The 20,432-nt window shown below is 35.4% G+C and overlaps 1 protein-coding gene and 2 pseudogenes across 1 annotated transcript; 1 reads left to right on the top strand and 2 right to left on the bottom strand.

Moving 5' to 3' along the window:
- Positions 1-2,215: 2,215 nt before the first annotated feature.
- LOC146938401 (uncharacterized) lies at positions 2,216-3,367 on the top strand (annotated as a pseudogene).
- Positions 3,368-3,888: 521 nt separating this feature from the next.
- Positions 3,889-9,621, bottom strand: LOC146938400 (disease resistance protein RPM1-like; annotated as a pseudogene).
- Positions 9,622-11,908: 2,287 nt separating this feature from the next.
- XYLT (beta-1,2-xylosyltransferase) lies at positions 11,909-20,372 on the bottom strand. Its single transcript, XM_085752359.1, has 3 exons — positions 19,640-20,372; positions 15,045-15,194; positions 11,909-13,135 (listed from the first exon to the last, which is right to left on the bottom strand). Exons 1-3 carry the CDS (start codon positions 20,297-20,299, stop codon positions 12,410-12,412), a joined length of 1,536 nt encoding a protein of 511 aa, XP_085608485.1. The 5' UTR covers positions 20,300-20,372; the 3' UTR covers positions 11,909-12,409.
- Between the last annotated feature and the right edge of the window lie 60 nt (positions 20,373-20,432).

Genomic DNA, 20,432 nt, shown 5'->3' with positions numbered 1-20,432 from the left:
ACTAAAGTTCTCATCATAACTAAACTAACACAAATCATGTTTTCTTGCTAAAATGACACAACCCAAAGGAAGGTTAATCTATCTAAGAACTCACCTTAACATGTTTCTTTTGATTCCTCAAGCTTCAAGCTTCCCAAAGATCAACCCTAGCTTATAAGTCCAAACTTCAATCCATTCTCTTTGTTGTTTCTTGTCCATGAAGCTTCTATGATCCATGCTTGATCACCAATTGCATAAATTGTGGAAGTTTGAGGGAAGAAGATTGAAGGAAGGGGCGGTTTATAGAGAGAAGGAGGAGAGAATTAATTCTCTCAAAACCTAGAGAGAGAAAGAACAAGAAATTATGAAGATTTTGGCCGAAAAACCACTTATATACCCCTTTGCGTGAAAGTACCAAAATGCCCTTCGTCTTAATCGTGTTTAATCCGACACTGATACTTAAACCCATACTTAACTGATATCATTTGATAAATATTCTCCGTCATACTCGTTTTCCATGAACATTTCTCCTCTGACACGTTTGACTGGTAATATTCCATTAGCTGACGAGCGGGATGTTAGAGATGTCCTGGGTTTAAGCCCCAATCAGTACATATATATTGCAGTCCAATGTGCATAGCTTAAGCTTACGAGATAGTAGTTTCTTTATAAAAGGCAATATCCAATATCAATTTGGAAAAAGTTAAGGCATTTAAATTCATTTTTGTGGTCTTCGTGAGCTTAGCTCAGTTGGTAGAGACATTTCATAATATATGCATGGGCCGACGTTCGAACCTCGGACACCCCACTTCTCAAATGTGTGAGCTCCAGCCACTGGGTTACTTGACCAAAAAAAATCATTTTTGTGAAATTGTTTAATGCAACTAGGAGGATTCGCTGAGTCTTTTCTTTCTTTTTTTTCAACCAAAGAAGAGGAGCAACAAAGTGCTACTACCTCAAAACCATATATTAAAAAAGAGGAGGAATACAAAAAGGAAAAGGAGGGGGACTAGGCCAAAACCTCCTAAGCATGAGAAACCCTAAAGCTGGGTATCCCTTGGTTGTCCTGCAAGAAAAGACTGCTAAGAAAATCAAGAATGCTTAACCAAATAGGGACACCGTGAATGGTGAGTCCTAATGAAGCTAGCTTGTCTGCATATCTATTACCCTCCCTGAAAACGTGGGAGGGTAATAAAAGCCAAACCAAAAGTCAATGCGGTTTCGGTTGGATCAGTTGATGCGGTTTTTTTCACATTAAGATCAAGTCAAAAAACTAAAACAAAACATATTTTCAGCAATGTTTTAAATTTCATTTAATATTACAATTTCATTCTCATCCAACAATGGTCCCAACTGCATAGAACAAATTAAAAATGTGGACAAAACGTAATCATATTTTGTAAGAAATGGGAAAGACAAAGATTTTATTATTCAAGTAGCACATAAATACATTTTTGAAATAAAAAGCAAAGAAGAATAACAAGAGAAAAAAATATGTCATTTTATTAAAGTTTCCATTGAGTTTCTATGAGTATATGTCTAGAAAAAATATGTCATTGCGGTTTTTCTTTTGGATTGGTTCGGTTTTGAACACCCCTAATTGCAACCATTAAAATTTAAAATAAAAAATGGTTATAAAATTTTTAAATTTAAAACTTGGGGGTGTTTGTTTAAAGTTTAGTAGATTTAATCCTTGAAATAATTTTCCTGGAAATATAAAGTAACTCATAAATGGTGATGCTGAGTTTCAATAATAAAACATTCTTCAGAGAAGTATTTTGATTACTGAACATGATTTCTAACCGTCCTGGGTTTCGAATAACATTTCCATCAGTCTGCGGAGTCTGTAATTGAATCTTTTTCAGAGAAGACATAGCTCTTTTGTCGACAGTAATATCTCTCAATTCAATGGAATATCAAAGGTACAAGTGTTTCCTACTTTCAAGCAAGACTTTTGTTTCTTTAACTCTTCATCCACAAAATATCCTAAAACTAAACTGTTAGGTATCGGGTGGTATTGATAGGGTAACTGCTGATGCAGTCAGTTATTTTAATATATAGTTATTTAGTAGCAGTTAGCATATTGTATAATATGCGGTATTTGTATTGATTAGGAGCAGTTAAGCAGTTTATGCAGTAATTTGTATTGATTAGGAGCGGTTGCAGGCAGTTTATGCCCTTAGTTTGTATAAATAAGGCCATTTCAGTAGGGGGAATTCAAAAAAAAAATTATTCAATTTGGAACCTTATTGGTTTTGGGCAGAGAGAGAAATGTCTCTTCTCTGAGGAGTTTTTGCTCTGGGATTACAGAGGGATAATCTTCTGTAATATTTTATTTTCAATCAATAATACTATTTCTTTTGTTTCTCTTTAATTCGGGTTCCTAACAATTGGTCCGACCTACCGGATACGAGAAGGAAACCAGTGTTATCGGAGATGGATGAAATATGGACTTTGAATTATAAACTATCACAATTTACTGGGACGGGTTGGATGGATCTCAAGGGCTGAAATGTTCTTTGCAGATAATGAAATTCACTCATGTGATAAGTTGCAGTGGGCTTTCATGAGTATGGAGGATGAGGAAGCGTTGTTGTGGTTTTATTCTTGGTGCCAAGAGAACCCAGATGCTGACTGGAAGTCATTTTCTATGGCCATGATTAGAGAATTTGGAGCACAGATGGAGCACTCAACAGATAAACAAATGGTGCAAAATCATGATCAAGAATCAGAACCAAAACTGTGGAAGATGACAGAAAAACACGATGAACCAGTATTAGAGAAGACCATCAATGATGGAGAAGGAAGGTACGTCAGTGAAATTTCACCTTCATCGGAAAAGGTTGTTGATGCAGAAATGGAGAACATTGAAACGAAGAAGAGTCGCAAGGATAATAGAATTGGGGGAAGAGTATTGAACGAGAAAGGGACAGATGAAGAAATGAAAGCAAGAAGAAAATCTGACATGACAGTTGGAAAAAGAGACCAAAAGGGTGGGGTCAACCCACAACCTTTGCCGGAGCCATTCCCTCTGAATTTGAAAGAAAGGAGTTTCAAATATGCAACTTTGTATGTGGCTTGGTGGTTTGAAGGGGGCTTGTCGAGGTTCCAACAATGGGATCCTGGGGGCAAAGGATTCTGAGGATGATAACTCAGCCTTGAGGACAAGGCTGTTTTTCTAGCGGTCGGTAATGTTAGGTATCGGGTGGTATTGATAGGGTAACTGCTGATGCAGTCAGTTATTTTAATATATAGTTATTTAGTAGCAGTTAGCATATTGTATAATATGTGGTATTTGTATTGATTAGGAGCAGTTAAGCAGTTTATGCAGTAATTTGTATTGATTAGGAGCGGTTGCAGGCAGTTTATGCCCTTAGTTTGTATAAATAAGGCCATTTCAGTAGGGGGAATTCAAAAAAAAAATTATTCAATTTGGAACCTTATTAGTTTTGGGCAGAGAGAGAAATGTCTCTTCTCTGAGGAGTTTTTGCTCTGGGATTACAGAGGGATAATCTTCTGTAATATTTTATTTTCAATCAATAATACTATTTCTTTTGTTTCTCTTTAATTCGGGTTCCTAACATAAACAAATTATTATCATTACTATTTAACCAGTGACTGAAAAAAATAAGCCCAAGAAAATAAGTCCATGTGGAGAATCTGAATTGCCATCGCACTTGAACTTGAAGTCCATCACCTACAAAACCACAGCAAATTATCACATACACTGCAAAATTCAGAATCTTTGGAACAACAAGCCCTTTGTGGATCCATAACAGGACCTTATAAATTTGCGACGCTGAGTTAAAATAATAAAGCTTGTATTTTGATGAATGAACATTAAAAATTCTCATGCATATGGAAAACAATAAATATTAGTACGAAAAACAAGTTATAGGAAGAAAAAGCTCACCGGGAGTATGATAAAGCGTGATTTCTAACTCCTGAAGTTTTTAATTTCACGGCCATGATTATAATAAATTGTTACAGAGGGCACATGCTCCATGATCCAATTCCAATCCTCAGTAGAACTGCGCTCCCCAAATTCATCTTCCACACCCTCAATACAGAGATATTCAAGCTTCTCCAAGTGTTGGATGCCAATGGGTATATTCTTCAGATTAGGAATAAATGAAGAGTTTTCAAAGAAGGCATTGATCCTATTAACAGAAGCTTTTTCAGAGAAGGCATTGATCCTTCTTGAAAATGCAAATGTAAACCTTCATAATTACAAATGTTCAAGTACAATCTCAACAAGTGTTGCAAACTTTTTAGTGATTGCAATGGATCTTTATCTGAATACGGCCACATCAATTCCAACACAGTAAGATTTTGAAGATCTAACAACCATTCTGGAAACTCCTTTAATCGCACATGTAGTTTAAGTTTTTGAAGCATAGTTGGCGGTGAAATCAAATTCAAATCAACAAAATTATGTTCTCTAGAAGTATGAATTATTAATTAGTTTCTGCAAGTGTTGCATTTCATTGATTGAGGAAGATAAAATGCTTCCATTTTCCTTATGAACACCAACCAACGTCAAATCACGTATCAGCTTCAGCTTTCCTAATGCTTTAATTACCTCTGTTGCTCCATCCATATCTAAATCAACACAACCCAGAGTTTGTAGGGACTTCATCTCTCCAATACCATCCTTTAATTGAATCAAAGACAGTCGATCCCTGATAAGATGTCTTAGCTTTCTAAGCTTGCTAATCTACTTTGGCAACTCAAAATAACATGGACAACTTAGAACCAAGGTCTCTAGGTTCTGTAGCATGCCAATAGATTTTGTGACTTTAACTCCATCACTTGATATCAAGATGCTTAAATACTTCAAGTGCATGAAATTTCCTAAGTTATTAGGAATATTCTTCATCAGAAGATCTTCAAAATCAAGAACCTTCAATAACTTGTACTTTGTAGGGATATCCACAGAAACGTTCGAGGATTCTGTTTTACTTCCAAAACAAAATAGTGACCGAACATGAGATTGGTCAATGCACTCCCTGAAAACATCGTCAATGGTTGTTATTGATAGGCGCCGAACTATTCCACCTAAGGATGTTTGTCCATCATCACCAATATGCTTGCAAAAATTAAAATCCTCATTTTTTTCAAGGATCATATCGCGTGTTAGATCATGAACACGACATCCTTTAGCTTTGCCATCAATTCTAAGCAAAGATACTTGATCCAGGCTTCTATGGATCAACTCTGCTAAATATCCTTCTGCCACTTCTTCCAAAGTCTTCTCCTTTTCCTCCTTCACAAACCCTTCAGCTATCCATTGTCGAATCACTCTCTGATTTAACTTCATAATCTTCTGGATATACTCCAAAATACAACAAGCATGGCTTGAGATAGTAAGGTAAATCATCATAACTTAAAATTTCTTTTATCCCAATTAGATGTGTATTTGTCTTTAGCTCTAAATTTAGATTTTCTCTAAATCTATGCCACTCAAACACATTTTTCTCTCTTGTAGATAAAAGTCCACCAATGGCAACAATTGCTAGCGGTAAACCCTTGCATTTTTTAACAATTTCATTAGCTATACCAATGAGCTCTTTTGGACAACACCCATCATAGTCAAATTTGAATGCCTTCTCATTGAACAACTCCAAAGATTGTTCATGAGTTAAACATTGCAACAGAAGCATCTCAGTGAAAGAAGATTTTTTACAAGACTCCACAACTTCCATTATCCTTGTTGTTATAAATATCCTACTTCCATTATTACTATCCATTGCAGCACATTCAATATCATTCCAAAAATGTTCATTCCAAACATCATCAAACACGACAACATACCTCTTATTCTGCAAGCATTTTCTCACTTCATCAGTCAATGATCCTCGATCCATTTGATAGATGTTCTGAGTAGGATTGTCTCCTATTTGTTTGTAAATTTTTAGCAACATGTCCCTCAACAACCCTTCAACATCATATGATTGAGACACTGTAATCCATACTCGGCAATCAAAATGTCCAATGATATCCTTGCTGTCAAAAACTTTCTTGGCTAGAGTTGTTTTTCCTTGCCCTCCCATTCCTACCACAGACACCACAGTGCGCTCTTCCCATCCATGTACCATCCAATCAATCAATCTTTTTCTTGGCGCTTCAAATCCCACAACCTCAGCTTCCTCGACGTAAAGAGCAGCCACTCGAGGGTCGTGCCATTTGGCATTCCTGCTTCCTCTAGAATTGCTTGTTCCTTGTTCAAAAGAACGTTGGAAGCCATATCTTTCACTTCTTTCTGTGATCTCACGAACAGATGACTTAACATCTTGAATCTCAGATGCTGTTCGACGCGAGGGATCATAGTTTTGAGTTTATGAAGTAAAGCTATACATCCATGATCTCGAGGTTGTTGTGCTACCAGGATCAAATATTCATCAATGATATCTTCTATGCGAAAAGCTGCTTCCCTAACTTGCTTCACCCATATTTTGACTCCTTCATTGGTGTTGTCTCCTTCAGCTCCTGCAGCTCTTTTATCAGCGTCCTTCGGGAAAGCTTGAATGCTTTCCAGTTCATCTTTAATTTCTGCGAACTCCTTGTGAACGCCTCTCAACAGCTTGGCTTCTTCCCTTAACAGTGGAAGTAGTTGGTCAACAACTAAAGACACCGCCATTTCCGCCATGAGTCAAGCTCTGATTATTGATGTTTCTCTATATGAATTGAAGAATACACAGTTTGTTTTTTCTTGAAACTTATTTTGCGTAATTCTATTATGAATAAAGTAATAAGGCATTAATTGCCTTCAATCCAGTAAATAGGAATCCGTAAACTTGAAGTAACAAGGGAATAAGGAAATTTCTATCATGAATAAAGGAATAAAGCAGTTGCCTTGTATCCAATAAATGGGAATTTGTAAAGTGTGTTAACTTCTATTATGAAGAAAGAAATAAGTCACATACTATTTCAAAAGAATGTAAACATTAAATTTTGAGAGAAAAAATTAAAACAATTAGTTTAATCGATCTTGTGTCTATCTCTCCCTTAAGTTTGAGATGCATGCAGGCCAGATTGAGAATTCTGATATCTAAACTTAATATAACCTTCAACCAATTCAGATCTTTTACTCTTAGCAACTAATACTACATGATTACATTATATACTCTTCTTAATCAGTAAATAATATTGTTATCAAATATATTTAGGCAGTCACAAACTGATGCAATGCCAGACCATGATACAAAAATAACTTAAACATAAGAAGTGCCTTTTGATTACTGAATAATGAATGATGGTGCCAGACAATCAAAATAATGAATAAACTTTTGAATACTTGGTAAACATGTATGAAGTCGTCATGTACACTTCACTTTTTTTCATAAATCTGAAATACATTAAAAAAAAAAAAACAAAAAAGAAACAGAGACAGAAACATGTATGATCAAATGCCAAAACCAATAAAGAAAATATAATAGGAATTTTATTCCATCAAGTGAAGAATGTGTGACTAACACCAAAAAGTAACAAATTTGTCAGCAGAACACTATCCAGCTCGAGAAGTAGAGTTGGATCGACCCCTACCGATCAAAAAGAAAAAAAGATTGGCATTCACTCGCGTATTCTGAATTTATCTTTCCTGTGATTTCATTTTCATAAATCTATTAATGCATAATTTTGGTATGTTTTCGAACCAGTTTGGAATCTTTTGAGCAAGTTCACCATGTACCAAAATCATTTAAAAATAGATTTGCGATATTTTGACAATCATTTTGAGACAACTTAATGGACATCCTTTTATGCAAACTCATTTTAGTTTCTTTAATAAATTTTGCAATAAATTTTTGCTCACCTTGATTTCCATATCAATAGCCATTATATCTTTGGTTGTCCCATAAGCTGTCAAAAAATGGTTGTTCAAATAACATACCTCTTAAAATACGACCCTGCATATCTGTAAAGCTGATCAAACATTATTAAAGGTCGGGGATGTACCAAAAAGAAAGATAAATGACCCTTCATTTCTGTATAGATAAATGACCCTGTACTTCGGAAAAGATAAATGGTTGCTTTTCATATTGATTATGTTGTGTGAATTATTTTTGGTTTTGATTCTACATTGAGAGAAAGACTTTGAGTTCCCCTTGGTCATTCTTTAATCCCTATGAATGATGACAGATTATGGGAGATGAAAAGATAAACAATGAGGTCTAGGAATACTCTTTTCAACACCCCTTTTAATACTCTTATTATAGATGAAATCAATGTATAACTCATACTTTAAAAATGAGTTCCGCAGAAAGTTGTGATATCCGCGTGGACTTTGCCATTATGTGGGTTAGAGTGTTTGTTGAAAAGAGAGTGTTCCTCCACAAGATTTTTATATAACTATGAAATTGAACTTTTGTTGAAAACATTTCTTCCGGCAAGAGCTTGGTCACACCATGAAAGATATTTCAAGGCATCTGATGTGACCACAATGGTGGCCCATGATACAAAAAATAAGTTAACATGAAGGCAGGGCATAACAATCAAAATTGATTGCATGATAAACATATGTAAAAGATTCATCAACTTGAACTGACCTAAGCATTAATAATTTAACATGAGAAGTGGTCATCTTCAAATTAATTTAGCAACTCAACTTTATAGAGAAACCACAGCATCTGAAATGTTTAGAGAATAAAATTGCAGAGCTAAAAACTTTAACTTCAAATAATCACACTAAAAACTAGAAGAATGAACATTTTCTTTAGTGGAATTCTATAAATTTTGGATAAGCTTTAAGAATACATGGTTAATCAAATTTGGTCTATATACTAGCAACATCATATTGATTGCCATGAAATAGTGAGTGAAATGAACTAAGCTGCACAATCCATCACTAAAGTAACAGTGGCTAATGTAACCAACCAATACCAGTTAATGAATCACTAAATATAGTCATTTGAAGATAGCATGTTAATAGTAATACTGTCCAACACATCTATAGATAAAGCTATGAACATTCCATGATGTTAAATTTGAACAGTTCAATATCTCATGAATCATTGACTGTGCAGTATCAAGTTAAATATTTATCCATAGCTTAAAGGGTTGATTCTAATATCCAGTTTATCCTGTAACAGGAATCATGATGGTAGAAGCAATACTCACCCACACAGTTATATTATGTTTGGCTTTACATTTGACATATACTCAAACTGAAAGTATGTCTCTAGTTCCATTGAGAAGAACACATGTTTTCTCCATTCAAAAACCAAAACAAACATATAATGTCCTTAATTGAGTTCAGCAACAATGAAATGGAGGAGTTAGTCAACTGATGAGATATTTCATAAGAAAAGTTCAATCAACAATTTGATGGCTTCAATATCAATGCAACTATTTCATTACCAAAGAAAAATCTGTAAAAGAGACCAACCCTACAACACACGTTTTCAAAACAGTGAGTGCAACTATAGCAACAACTAAACACATTGCAAAAACTCAGATGAAGGCACAACAACTAGGAACATTTAAATTATGGTTGCAAAAATTAGCAATAACCATTTATTCAACATTCACTCTTTTAGGAATCAATAAGTGAAAGGAATACAAAGGAGCAAGAGTGAAAAACCAAATCTTTCAGCAATTACCAGCACCCCCATATGTAATTATTAATCCCGAGGTCTCATTCAGTTATGCTCTTTGCTGGAATCGCTGTGAGCCCTACGCCGGACCTCTGATGGAGGGATGTAACCATACTTCTTTCTTAACGTATCTAAGACCAACTTATCACGAGCCAAGGTTCGGGCTCGTTGGGGTTCAACATTGACATAAGAAAGGTGCACCCCAACAGCTAACATAACAGCACCAGAGAGGGAACATGCAGTGGCCATTGCCAGATTCTTGGGTGTTGCGGCGAAACACCCCACCATTTCTAGAATCACCTGTCATATAAAATAGTACAAGAAAACCCTCATCAATTTCACCAAAATTGTAAATGGCATTGTCCACTGTTTGTGCATCAATTGAATGTTCATGCTCACAAACTCAAAACCAGAGTTGTCAACCGCGGATCACAAAAAATATTGGTTTGATGTCATAACGCCGTTATAGCGGCTATATGCAACACTTTGTCCTAAATAGCGCGTATTGTTGAACAAAACAACTATTTGTTCAAAGAGAAATTTAATTTGAATATCTAAAAGTTGACAATGTATTTGACACCGTATAAAAATAAGTAGTTTGAATTATACATGTTCTTAAGTCAAGTCATCTAACAGGCATTTTATCAAACATGTGGGGTGTGTTTGGAAATGAAAGAGGGTGCGGTGAAAATAGAACCCAAACAATAATTTGAATTATAATAAGATAATAATAAGTAAGGGTTTGTGAATTGGAAGATACCTTTGAGTATTGAGAAGATAAGAACAAGAATTGGGAACTGATTAAGATGCGTGTAGCCGCTGAAATGCAGAAATGTGTTTTAGCCTATGATGAAGGAATATGATAAGCACCTTTTTTTTTCAATAGAGTTGATTTCTGCTGATATATTGTGACTAATAAAGTTGATTGTTTGTTCACTGAAATTGTTAGATGAGACGCCGAAGTTGGTTTTATGATTGTGGATTATTTTTTTCCTTGGTTGAATTGAATGGAATTATTTAATTCAATCATTAATTGAACAATATTTTGAATGAAAAATATTACATTTATTTTGTTTAAATATAGAATGAAAATTAGTTTTTAAAATTGTAAATATTTGGCAAAATGAATTCATAAATACATAAAATTGTAATGTGTCGATCGAGAGAGTGTCATTTTTTAACCGAACTCGAGTACTTCAGACATGTTTAGAATGTTATATGAGAGTTGGTGGGGTGTGGTGGTGGGGGAAGGGGTGGTGGGGGGGTGAGGGGCAGGGTGGTGGTGGTTGTGGTCTAAATCTTAATAAACTTGAAATGTGTAGGAGAAAGTAGTATTATTTTCTCCGCTGAAACTATTACAAATAGTAGGAGCTCCTTCATGAGCTCAATTTTCCTCAAATAAGATAAACTACTTTTTTTAAACTTAACTTCCTATTTGGTCTCTTATGTTTATTTTAGGTTTTAAGTTTGTCTATTATGTTTGAAAAGTTTCAAATTTGTCCAAAACACTATTAATGTTGAAATAAGTTAGTCACTCTCGTCAATTGGTCATTTGAATTTTACATGCGACTAACAGATTGCACACGTGAACACACGGGTGTAAAACTCAAATTGAAAAATATGTCATGTCATGAAACGACTCACCCATCTTCATAGCATATCTTCATCATTATCCATCTTCTTTCATCTTCAACCAATCTCGTCGTCTTCATCGTATTTCATCTTCTTTCACATCCAACCAATTTCACCTTCAACCTATTATATTTTTCATCAATTCCATCTTCTTTCATCTTTATCATACTCCATAAATTCATTCAAAATACCCAAAAATTGGGACTGTGAAAACCGATTTAAGTTTGTGGGAGAAGAATGCGATTTGGGATTGTGAGTTTATGGATGAAGATGATACCTAATTTTGTGTGAGGTTTCGATTGGCGTAGGTGATTTTGTGAAAGTTGTGATTTGAGAAGGTTGTAATTTGAGAAGATTGCGATTTGAAGAAGTTGGAATAGATATAACGAAGATGGTGATTTTTTTTCAATGTGTTTTTTTTTGTTCAAGTGGATGGAGTAGATATGATGAAGGTGGTGATGATGGTGGTGTGTTATTTTTTGTTCAAGATAGAGTAAATATGATAAAGATGATGGCTGAAAATGATTTCCTGGAAATTAACGTTTTATAAAGTCTTACAAAATAAATACATCTAATTCTAACAAAGTCTAAAAATACACTTGAGAATGTTCATGACTTCAAGTGATAGACAGACTAAAAATATATTTAAGTCTAACAAAGTCTTCCAAAAAAAAAAATATATATATTGTATGAAAAAACTTTGATTGATGCACCCCCAAATGAAAGGTGTACGACATTACTTCAATTCTCAATGTATCAAAATCATTCCAATAGAATAATAGAGGTAAGAAATCACCTATTGTACAATGTAGTCCTATGTGTTGAATAATCAATCAATTTACAAAACAAAAATACTGGGACCCCTCATCTGTATACAACATAGGGTCAAGGATCAAATGAAGGTAACAAAATGTAGCTGTGCACCAGGTACTATCAACACATCAGGTACTATGCTACATAAATCACAAGACAATTTGAACTCTTTTCCCCTTTTCACTGAACTATGCAATTTTCTTCAGTTGAACATGGACATGATATAACTGTTAAGTTAAATTATGTGCTATTTCTTCGCCAACAAGTTATCAGCAATTCCATTAGCTCAGTAACCAAACCAATTTGGTTGTAGTTATAAAAGGTTAAACACGGCACGCAATTCAACTACTCAAGCTCTAATATCATCAATTTCAAGCTCAAATTCAAAACACTCAACATCGAAGGCTTTTCATTATGCTGACCAGCGCATTGATCACAGTTTCAGGATTGGCATACGACCCGTCAAGGTTAATTGCATGATACTCCAACCCTTTCCATCGCGCAATGTACGCAAAATGTGGACGCCTGAACTGGCTGCTAATAATCTCTAGAATCACAGTTTTAGGCAATGCAGATACTATGTGAGTAAGACCAGCACCATGTGCACCAATGATCACAGATGCATCTTGAATTGCCCGTACCTGTTCCTTCATAGACATGTGTGCGAACAGTCCGTTGACAAGGTTGATTTTACACCCTTTGTAATTAGACGCCCAATTGTTCAAGGATTCAAACACTTCTGCCTCGTTACTTAGTCTTGATTCAACTTTTCCACCGTGACGTGGATGAGCTAAATAATCTTCACGACGAACAAACAGGACATTATGTCCTCCAGAGAATGGTTTTCCAACATGGTGTAAGTTTAAAGGTAGTCCAAATGACGCTCTAATCATTTCTCCAAACTCAGAAATACGTGCAGTTTTTTCGTTATCGGGTTTTTGCCACAATTCTTGTGCAGAAGCTCCGTCGCAAAATATATCTTCCGTTAGCCCTTTAAAGAGAGCAGTCTCGTATCCCAAAGGTGAGAGAATAGCATGACGAAAACATACTGTTCCGGTGAAGTTTTTAGCATATCTGACGCTTGAGAATAGCGCTTTCCATGTCTCTTCAAGTGGAGCCTGAAAAATATTGGAAGAAACTAATAAATTATCAACGAATTCTGCCAAGGCAAATCAAACTAAGAAAGCGATAGAACATTTCTGTATATATAATGTTTGGAGGAAGAAACCGTAATACTTAAGCAACATGATTGTTAACTTACAGATTTAACCAAAACCACAACTACAAATTAATCACAAATGAATCTTACAAGTGAAGTATGTCAGTAAATTATTACCCTTATTTCTTAGGGTACCCCTAATGTGGACATAAGAAAAGGGCATAAGAAAAGGGGTCCAAAGGTGGACCCAAAATGGTGGTAATTGTCAAAAAAATAAACGGAAAAAGATGCAGTATTTTACTAAAAATTGTGGGGGTCCACCTACAGACCCCTTTTTTCAATGTCCATATTAGGGAGGCCCTAAATGAAAAATAATACCCTAACAAAACAAACTTCCATTTAGCAGTGAAGAAGAAAGTAGCCACATAATGAGAACCATGTTCTAACTCAATATGCTCCAATGGAAGAAAATTAAGAAAAATTAGTGAACTACAGACACACGACATCGATCACAGAAGAATAACTCGGTGTTTGGCATTTTCTACAATTTCAACTCCAAGTACCTAACAAATTTGCACTTGAACCTTGGAAACCAACCAAGAAAGAAGATGTGATGTGTTGATTAAAATTATTTTGATCGCCTATACCACCCATGAATATCTATTATCATTCTTATTCTTATCTGCTACATTTGATGGCAGAATTTGACCAGTGGTATTATTATTAGAAAGAAAAGAAAAGGATAAACTTTAATTACTAAAGTGTAGCATAATTTTGAGGGTCTTCACCTCCCAAGCCAAAAGGCCTCAGTCTCTTACAAATGGCAACATAATTTTGAGGGTCTTCACCTCACTAGCCAAAAATGTAGCATAATTTTGAGGGTCTTCATATAGTGAGTATTCAATATAGTGCAATCTCACACAATTCTGCTGATGCAAGTATTCAGGTCTAGTTCACCACCCAGTTCATTTAAATCACTCTACCCACAATTTTACCCCTAAAAAACCCTATTTCTTACGTGAAGCTCTCAGCCATGTCTCTCTCTCTTGCGATTTACGAACCACTATGTTCTCCAATCTCTCATTCTCACTTCTCTCTGCTTTGTTGCCTGCAACCCTGTCTCTTTCTTGTTCTCTCATCTTGCACGCGGCCATGGCTTCTGGTGGTGGGCCAAAGATGATGGTAGTAGTAGTAGATGTAGTGGGACAGGGGCTAGTGGTTGTGTTATGTTTGAACTTTAACGTTATGTTATGTATGTAAGTCATTTGACTAATGTGACTAATTAGTATAATGACTTATTTGGATGTTATGCAACTTATGGTTATGAAACTTCAGTTTTAAGTTTGCTTCAATTATGCCATTCATTTATTTTTATTTTTTTCCATGTTTTGCATGCATACATACTATATATATGTATACTACTATAGTTTTTCATTTTGGTATAATCTTACGATCCTTGTTATGATTCTAACTACGTTTAATGATCTTGCTACCCCCTCTCCGATCTTAGGTAGCATCACAATCTTGACAACATTGCCAACATGAATAACTAATTTTCATAATGAGGTAAAAAATTACACACATAGTCAACAACCTTTCGAACTCTCCAAATTACAATGATCCTTTCCTAATCGGAATCTCAAAACCTTACTTTAGACTTTTGATTTCAATATATTTGGTTGCTAAGTAAACAGCTAATGACAAAAAATCATTTAAAAAGGAAATAAACATGCTAACCAACACCATTAAAGTTGCTGCGTAGTTTCCATTTTCATATTTCATAATGAGAATGTAAGCAAACAAACATCAACAGATAGTTGAAATAAAATGAAACAGATTTACAAAACTGATATCATGCTCATGCATACCTTACAGTGTCCATCTACAAAGATCAAATGAGGTCGACTAGGCAAGCCAGTAACTCTAGAAGAAACATATGCACTGTACCAGTCTGTAACAGTGTGAAATAGATTAGCATATTCAAAGCGTGTCACCAGAAGTGCTGGTTCCTCAATCCACTGCAAAAAGAAAACATCATGTCAAAAGCACATAAAAACAGAAGTTGTACGGCAAGAAAAATATAACAATATTAAATTATATTATATCAAGGAGAGGAAACAATTGAAAAACAAAAAGGAGGAATGAATCAAAGAAAATTACTCCTGGAGTCCTTTAATATAATTTTATGTTTTGGATTAGTTCTTTATTTTATTTCTGAGACATGCTATATATTACGAAAGATTTGGGAGACAAAACACACAAATAACACTTGTCAATATTTTAAAGAATGAAGACACAATAACTATCCTTTTTGACGGAATACATGGAATGCATGGCCAGTTACAGGGATTCTTACTATTTTGTTTATTTATTTTTGTAAAAAGCTTTTCCTTTATTTTTTTTTTTCTCAAGTTTATGTTATAAAAGGATAGCACCAACCATTGACCCTTTTTTCCTGTTTCAGTTAAAACAAGAGTCATGACATAACTTCTCCATCTTGCAATTAAACCCTAATTGTTTTTTATTCTACCTTTTCTGGGTTTCGGAGAAATCTAAATCTAGAAGATGAAAAAATTCAGTCATACAAGTACAGAAACAGTGAACTAGAATTTTCATTCGTACAATGGCATTGGCAGCACTTGCAATCCTTAGCCAAATATCAGTGCACACTGTTTTCCACAGGCAAAACCTTCTTCCCCTGGCCCACAAATTTTTATAAAAAGGAAAACCGACAAAAATCAACTTAAGACAAAATATTCTAAACCCATTGAGTCTTCGTAGATCTCTCGTTCGACCCTCTGCAAACTCATTCCCCTCGCACTTCACTAGTTTTTTCAATATGGGGAGAAGATGGGAGAAAAAAAAATCTACACATGGACATGGTAGTGTAATGAAGGATATGAGATCTTACCAGACTCTAACAGGTTAGACATCAGAGAGGAAGACCGGAACTATAACTATTATCGTCGGATTCAGGAGCACGAGGTGAAAGAAGCATTGAAAAGGATGAGTAATGGCAAGGCAGTTGGGCCGGACAACATACCTATCGAAGTGTGGAAAAGTCTTGGCGATAGAGGAATTGGATGGCTCACAAAACTTTTCAACGAGATTATGAGGACGAAGAAAATGCCAGACGAGTGGAGAAGAAGCACCTTAATTCCAATCTATACGAACAAGGGGGATATACAAGATTGCGCGAATTATAGGGGAATTAAGCTAATGAGTCATACCATGAAGTTATGGGAAAGGGTAATTGAGCGAAGACTAAGAAAAGAGACTCACGTTTCGGATAACCAATTTTGTTTTATGCCTGGGAGGTCGACTATGGAAGCGATCTACTTACTTCGACGCATGATGGAGCGATACCGAACGGATAAAAAAGACTTGCACTTAGTTTTCATTGATTTGGAGAAGGCGTATGATAGAGTACCTAGAGAGATTTTGTGGAAAGCCCTGGAGAAGAAAGGGGTGAGGATTGCCTATATTAGAGCTATCCAGGATATGTATGAGGGGGCTTCGACTAGTGTGAGGACGCAGGATGGGGATACCGGAGATTTTCCCATAACAATAGGACTGCACCAAGGGTCAACCCTAAGTCCTTATCTTTTTACTTTAGTTTTGGATGTACTGACGGAACACATCCAAGAGTTAGCACCGAGATGTATGCTTTTTGCAGATGATGTAGTCTTGCTTGGTGAGTCGAGGGAGGAGTTAAACGGGAGGCTAGAGACTTGGAGGCAAGCCTTAGAAGCGTATGGTTTCCGCCTGAGTAGAAGCAAGACGGAGTATATGGAATGTAACTTCAGTAAAAGGAGAAGTGGGTCTACCTTAGAGGTGAAAGTTGGAGATCATATCATACCCCAAGTTACACGGTTTAGATATCTTGGGTCCATAGTACAAAATGACAGAGAAATAGAAGCTGATGTACATCATCGTATTCAAGCTGGGTGGTTGAAATGCAGAAGAGCCTCAGGTGTTTTGTGCGATAAGAAAGTACCACTTAAGCTGAAAGGAAAGTTCTATCGGACAGCAGTCAGACTGGCAATGTTGTATGGTACGGAGTGTTGGGCGGTTAAGAGCCAACACGAGAGTAAAGTAAGCGTAGCGGAGATGAGGATGTTGCGTTGGATGAGTGGTAAGACTAGACATGATAGGATTAGGAATGACATCATTAGAGAGAGTGGGGGTAGCACCTATAGTAGAAAAGTTGGTAGAAAATAGGCTTAGATGGTTTGGACATGTAGAGAGAAGACCCGTAGACGCCGTGGTAAGAAGAGTAGATCAAATGGAGGAGAGTCAAGTTAAAAGAGGTAGAGGAAGACCTAAGAAAACCATTAGAGAAACCATTAGAAAAGATTTAGAGGTCAATGAGTTGGATCCAAATATGGTCTTTGATAGAACATTATGGCGTCATTTGATCCATGTAGCCGACCCCACTTAGTGGGATAAGGCTTGGTTGTTGTTGTTGTGGACATGGTAGTGTAATATTTTTTTCGGTTTTCTACTTTTCTGAGTTTTGAAGAGGATATTTTTGGGTCTTGAAAAGAAACTAATCTTATTCCTATAGGGATTGAGATGCCAATTTTTTTTTCTAGATGTGGATTTCTAAGAAGAGGAACTAATCTTGTTGTAAGGGATTGAGATCCCAATTCTTGTCTAGATCTAAATTTCTAGGAAGAACACTTTTAATTGATGAAGATTTGAGTTTTTTTTTTTTAATAAAAAGATAAAGGGCTAAATGCATTTTTTGTCCCCATATTTTGCTTAAATTAAAGTTTTAGTCCTCTTTCAGACTTTCATCAATGATGACGTCGCATAAGTAACAAAAAAAGGTTTACCCAGAGAGGCCACATAAGTGCTATTTAACAGTGTAACAGAAACTCGAAAAAGTTACGGGGACTAATTCGAAACCTTGAAATTAAGTTAGTGGAATCCAGAAGTAATTTTGTCTAGAATGTAACTACGTTTATGGCCTCTAACCAGATATTGGCCATCCCTAGCTGCATTCTTAATTTGTTTGATTCCTTTATACACAGGTTTACCTGTTTTCGGAAATTTCTCATCTACCCCTTCACAATCCCTTCAATCTCTAAATTGTTTTCGTTTTTCTTTTAATTAACTGATTATATACCTAACTGTTACATTAAATCCTCTGCCTTACATAATTTCATTCACCAAAAAAAATCATCCCATGCCATATAGGGTCGGACCGAAAGATAAGTATCCCACCCACCTCTTAAAAGAGAAACTAATTTATAAAAATAACTACTACAACAAACCATTTCAGAATAATCAAAATCAGACAAATCCATCAACATCTCTTAAACTTCAAAGAAATTTCAACCAAATCCAAGCACTGATTCGAAAATCAATCATAAAACAAAAACCATAAATAACAAATATCCTAATTAAAAAATTAAACAAAAAGCATAAATTACAAATATGCTATTTTGATTTCGTCACAAGAAAAATCAAAGTTATAAACTTGATAACAATTAAATTCATCCGAATAACTAACCAGTGAATTGAATTCAGACATGTGTAAAGATCTTTAACTTATCAAAACTACTTTTCAAGTCACACATATGGATGATTGTGATTCATTGACAGTGTAAATTTTTTTAGACCGGCCATGTATGAAAATTAATCTCCAAACCGATAACCATAAAAACCCAAATGATCAAATTCATAATCTTTTAACAAATAAACAAACAATCATGAATCAATCATCATCCTAAACCTCAGCTGATCGCAAGCAGATTCCAAAATCCAAAATAAAACAAAAACCAGAAATGGCAAATACCTAAATCATCACAAGCAAAATCCTCAATTCTAAACTTGACAACAGTTCCATTCACCCCAACAACTAACCAATGAATTTAATTCATAAACTTACACTATCAAATAATCATAATCGTCAAATCATAAAAACAATAGACTTCTATCATAACAACTTCTCAAGTCACACATATGTTACTTGTGATTCGTTGACGATGTAAAACCAGCCTATGAAAATTAAACTCCTAACCAATAACCATAAACACCCGATCAAAGTAAAAAAACTTTAAACAAATAAACAAACAATTAAGAATTAATCATCCTAAACCTCAACTGATCACAATCAAATTCTTTCCTTAATTTGATTTCATCACAAACAAAATCCAAAACTCTAAACTTAACAACATTTCCTTTCACCCCAACAACTAACCAATGAATTTAATTCGTGTAACTTTTTACACTGTCAAATAATCATAACCGTCATAACATAAAACCAATCTGATTTTTTCATAACTACTTTTCAAGTCACACATATAAATGATCGTCATTCGTTAACAACATAAAACTTTTTAAACTGACCATGTATGCAAATTAATCTCGAAACCGATAACCATAATAACAACCCAAACTATCAAATTCAAAAACTTTAAACAAATAATTATGAATTAATCATCTTAAACCTTACCTTATCACAATGAAATTCTTTCCTTCCAACAACCCTCATCTTACCAATCAAATCACGCATAGTATGTCTCATAATCTCCCCTCTAGGAACATACCTATCCAAAAACCCCTCATCAACAACCATCTTCCCCCTTTCAAACCCTACACCACCATCAACCTCAAAAGCACCATCCTCAAACAAAGGCAACTCCTCATCTTCACTTCTTCCAATAACATCACCCAAACTCTCACCACCCTTTGCCATTTTTATCCTCTCCACCACCATCCTCACCCTCCCACCTTCACAAACTGAACTCCTCAATGTCTCACTATACCAACACTTAAACCACCCTCCTCCTCTTCCATCGCCGCGGCTCGAAAACACATCAACCAAGCGCGTGAATCCATTACCAAAATAACCCTCACATGACCGTAGTGTAGTTGAATTTGAAGGTTGTGACCATGGTGAATAAGAGGGTAGAATTGGCCATGGTTTTAAGATATGGGTTTTGTGTTTCTCTATAAAGGGTCGTCGAAAAGGTGAATCTTTAGTGAAAATTTTGATGTCAGGATTTGGTGATGGTGTAGGGTTTAGAAAAGAAGGGTGGTGTATGAAGTAAAGACAGAGAGAGAAGGAGTTGAAGATGAAAAGGAATAGTAGGATCTGAACCTTCTTGTTCATAGCCTCTCTCTCTCTCTCTCTAGACTAGATACTGTGTTTGGTGACAGAGTCGTAATGTGTGAAACTGTGAACTGAGAAGTGAAGTGAAGACATGTGGAAAAAGAAGCCATGCTAGTACATTTCTTAGTTATTG

Source organism: Medicago sativa, chromosome 3 (genome assembly GCF_051527215.1).
Source record: "Medicago sativa cultivar Bolivia chromosome 3, Bolivia_mono, whole genome shotgun sequence".
NCBI classification, from domain to species: Eukaryota; Viridiplantae; Streptophyta; class Magnoliopsida; order Fabales; family Fabaceae; genus Medicago; species Medicago sativa.
Note: the sequence above shows the minus strand (reverse complement) of the source record. Positions and strands in the feature narration are given on the sequence as shown.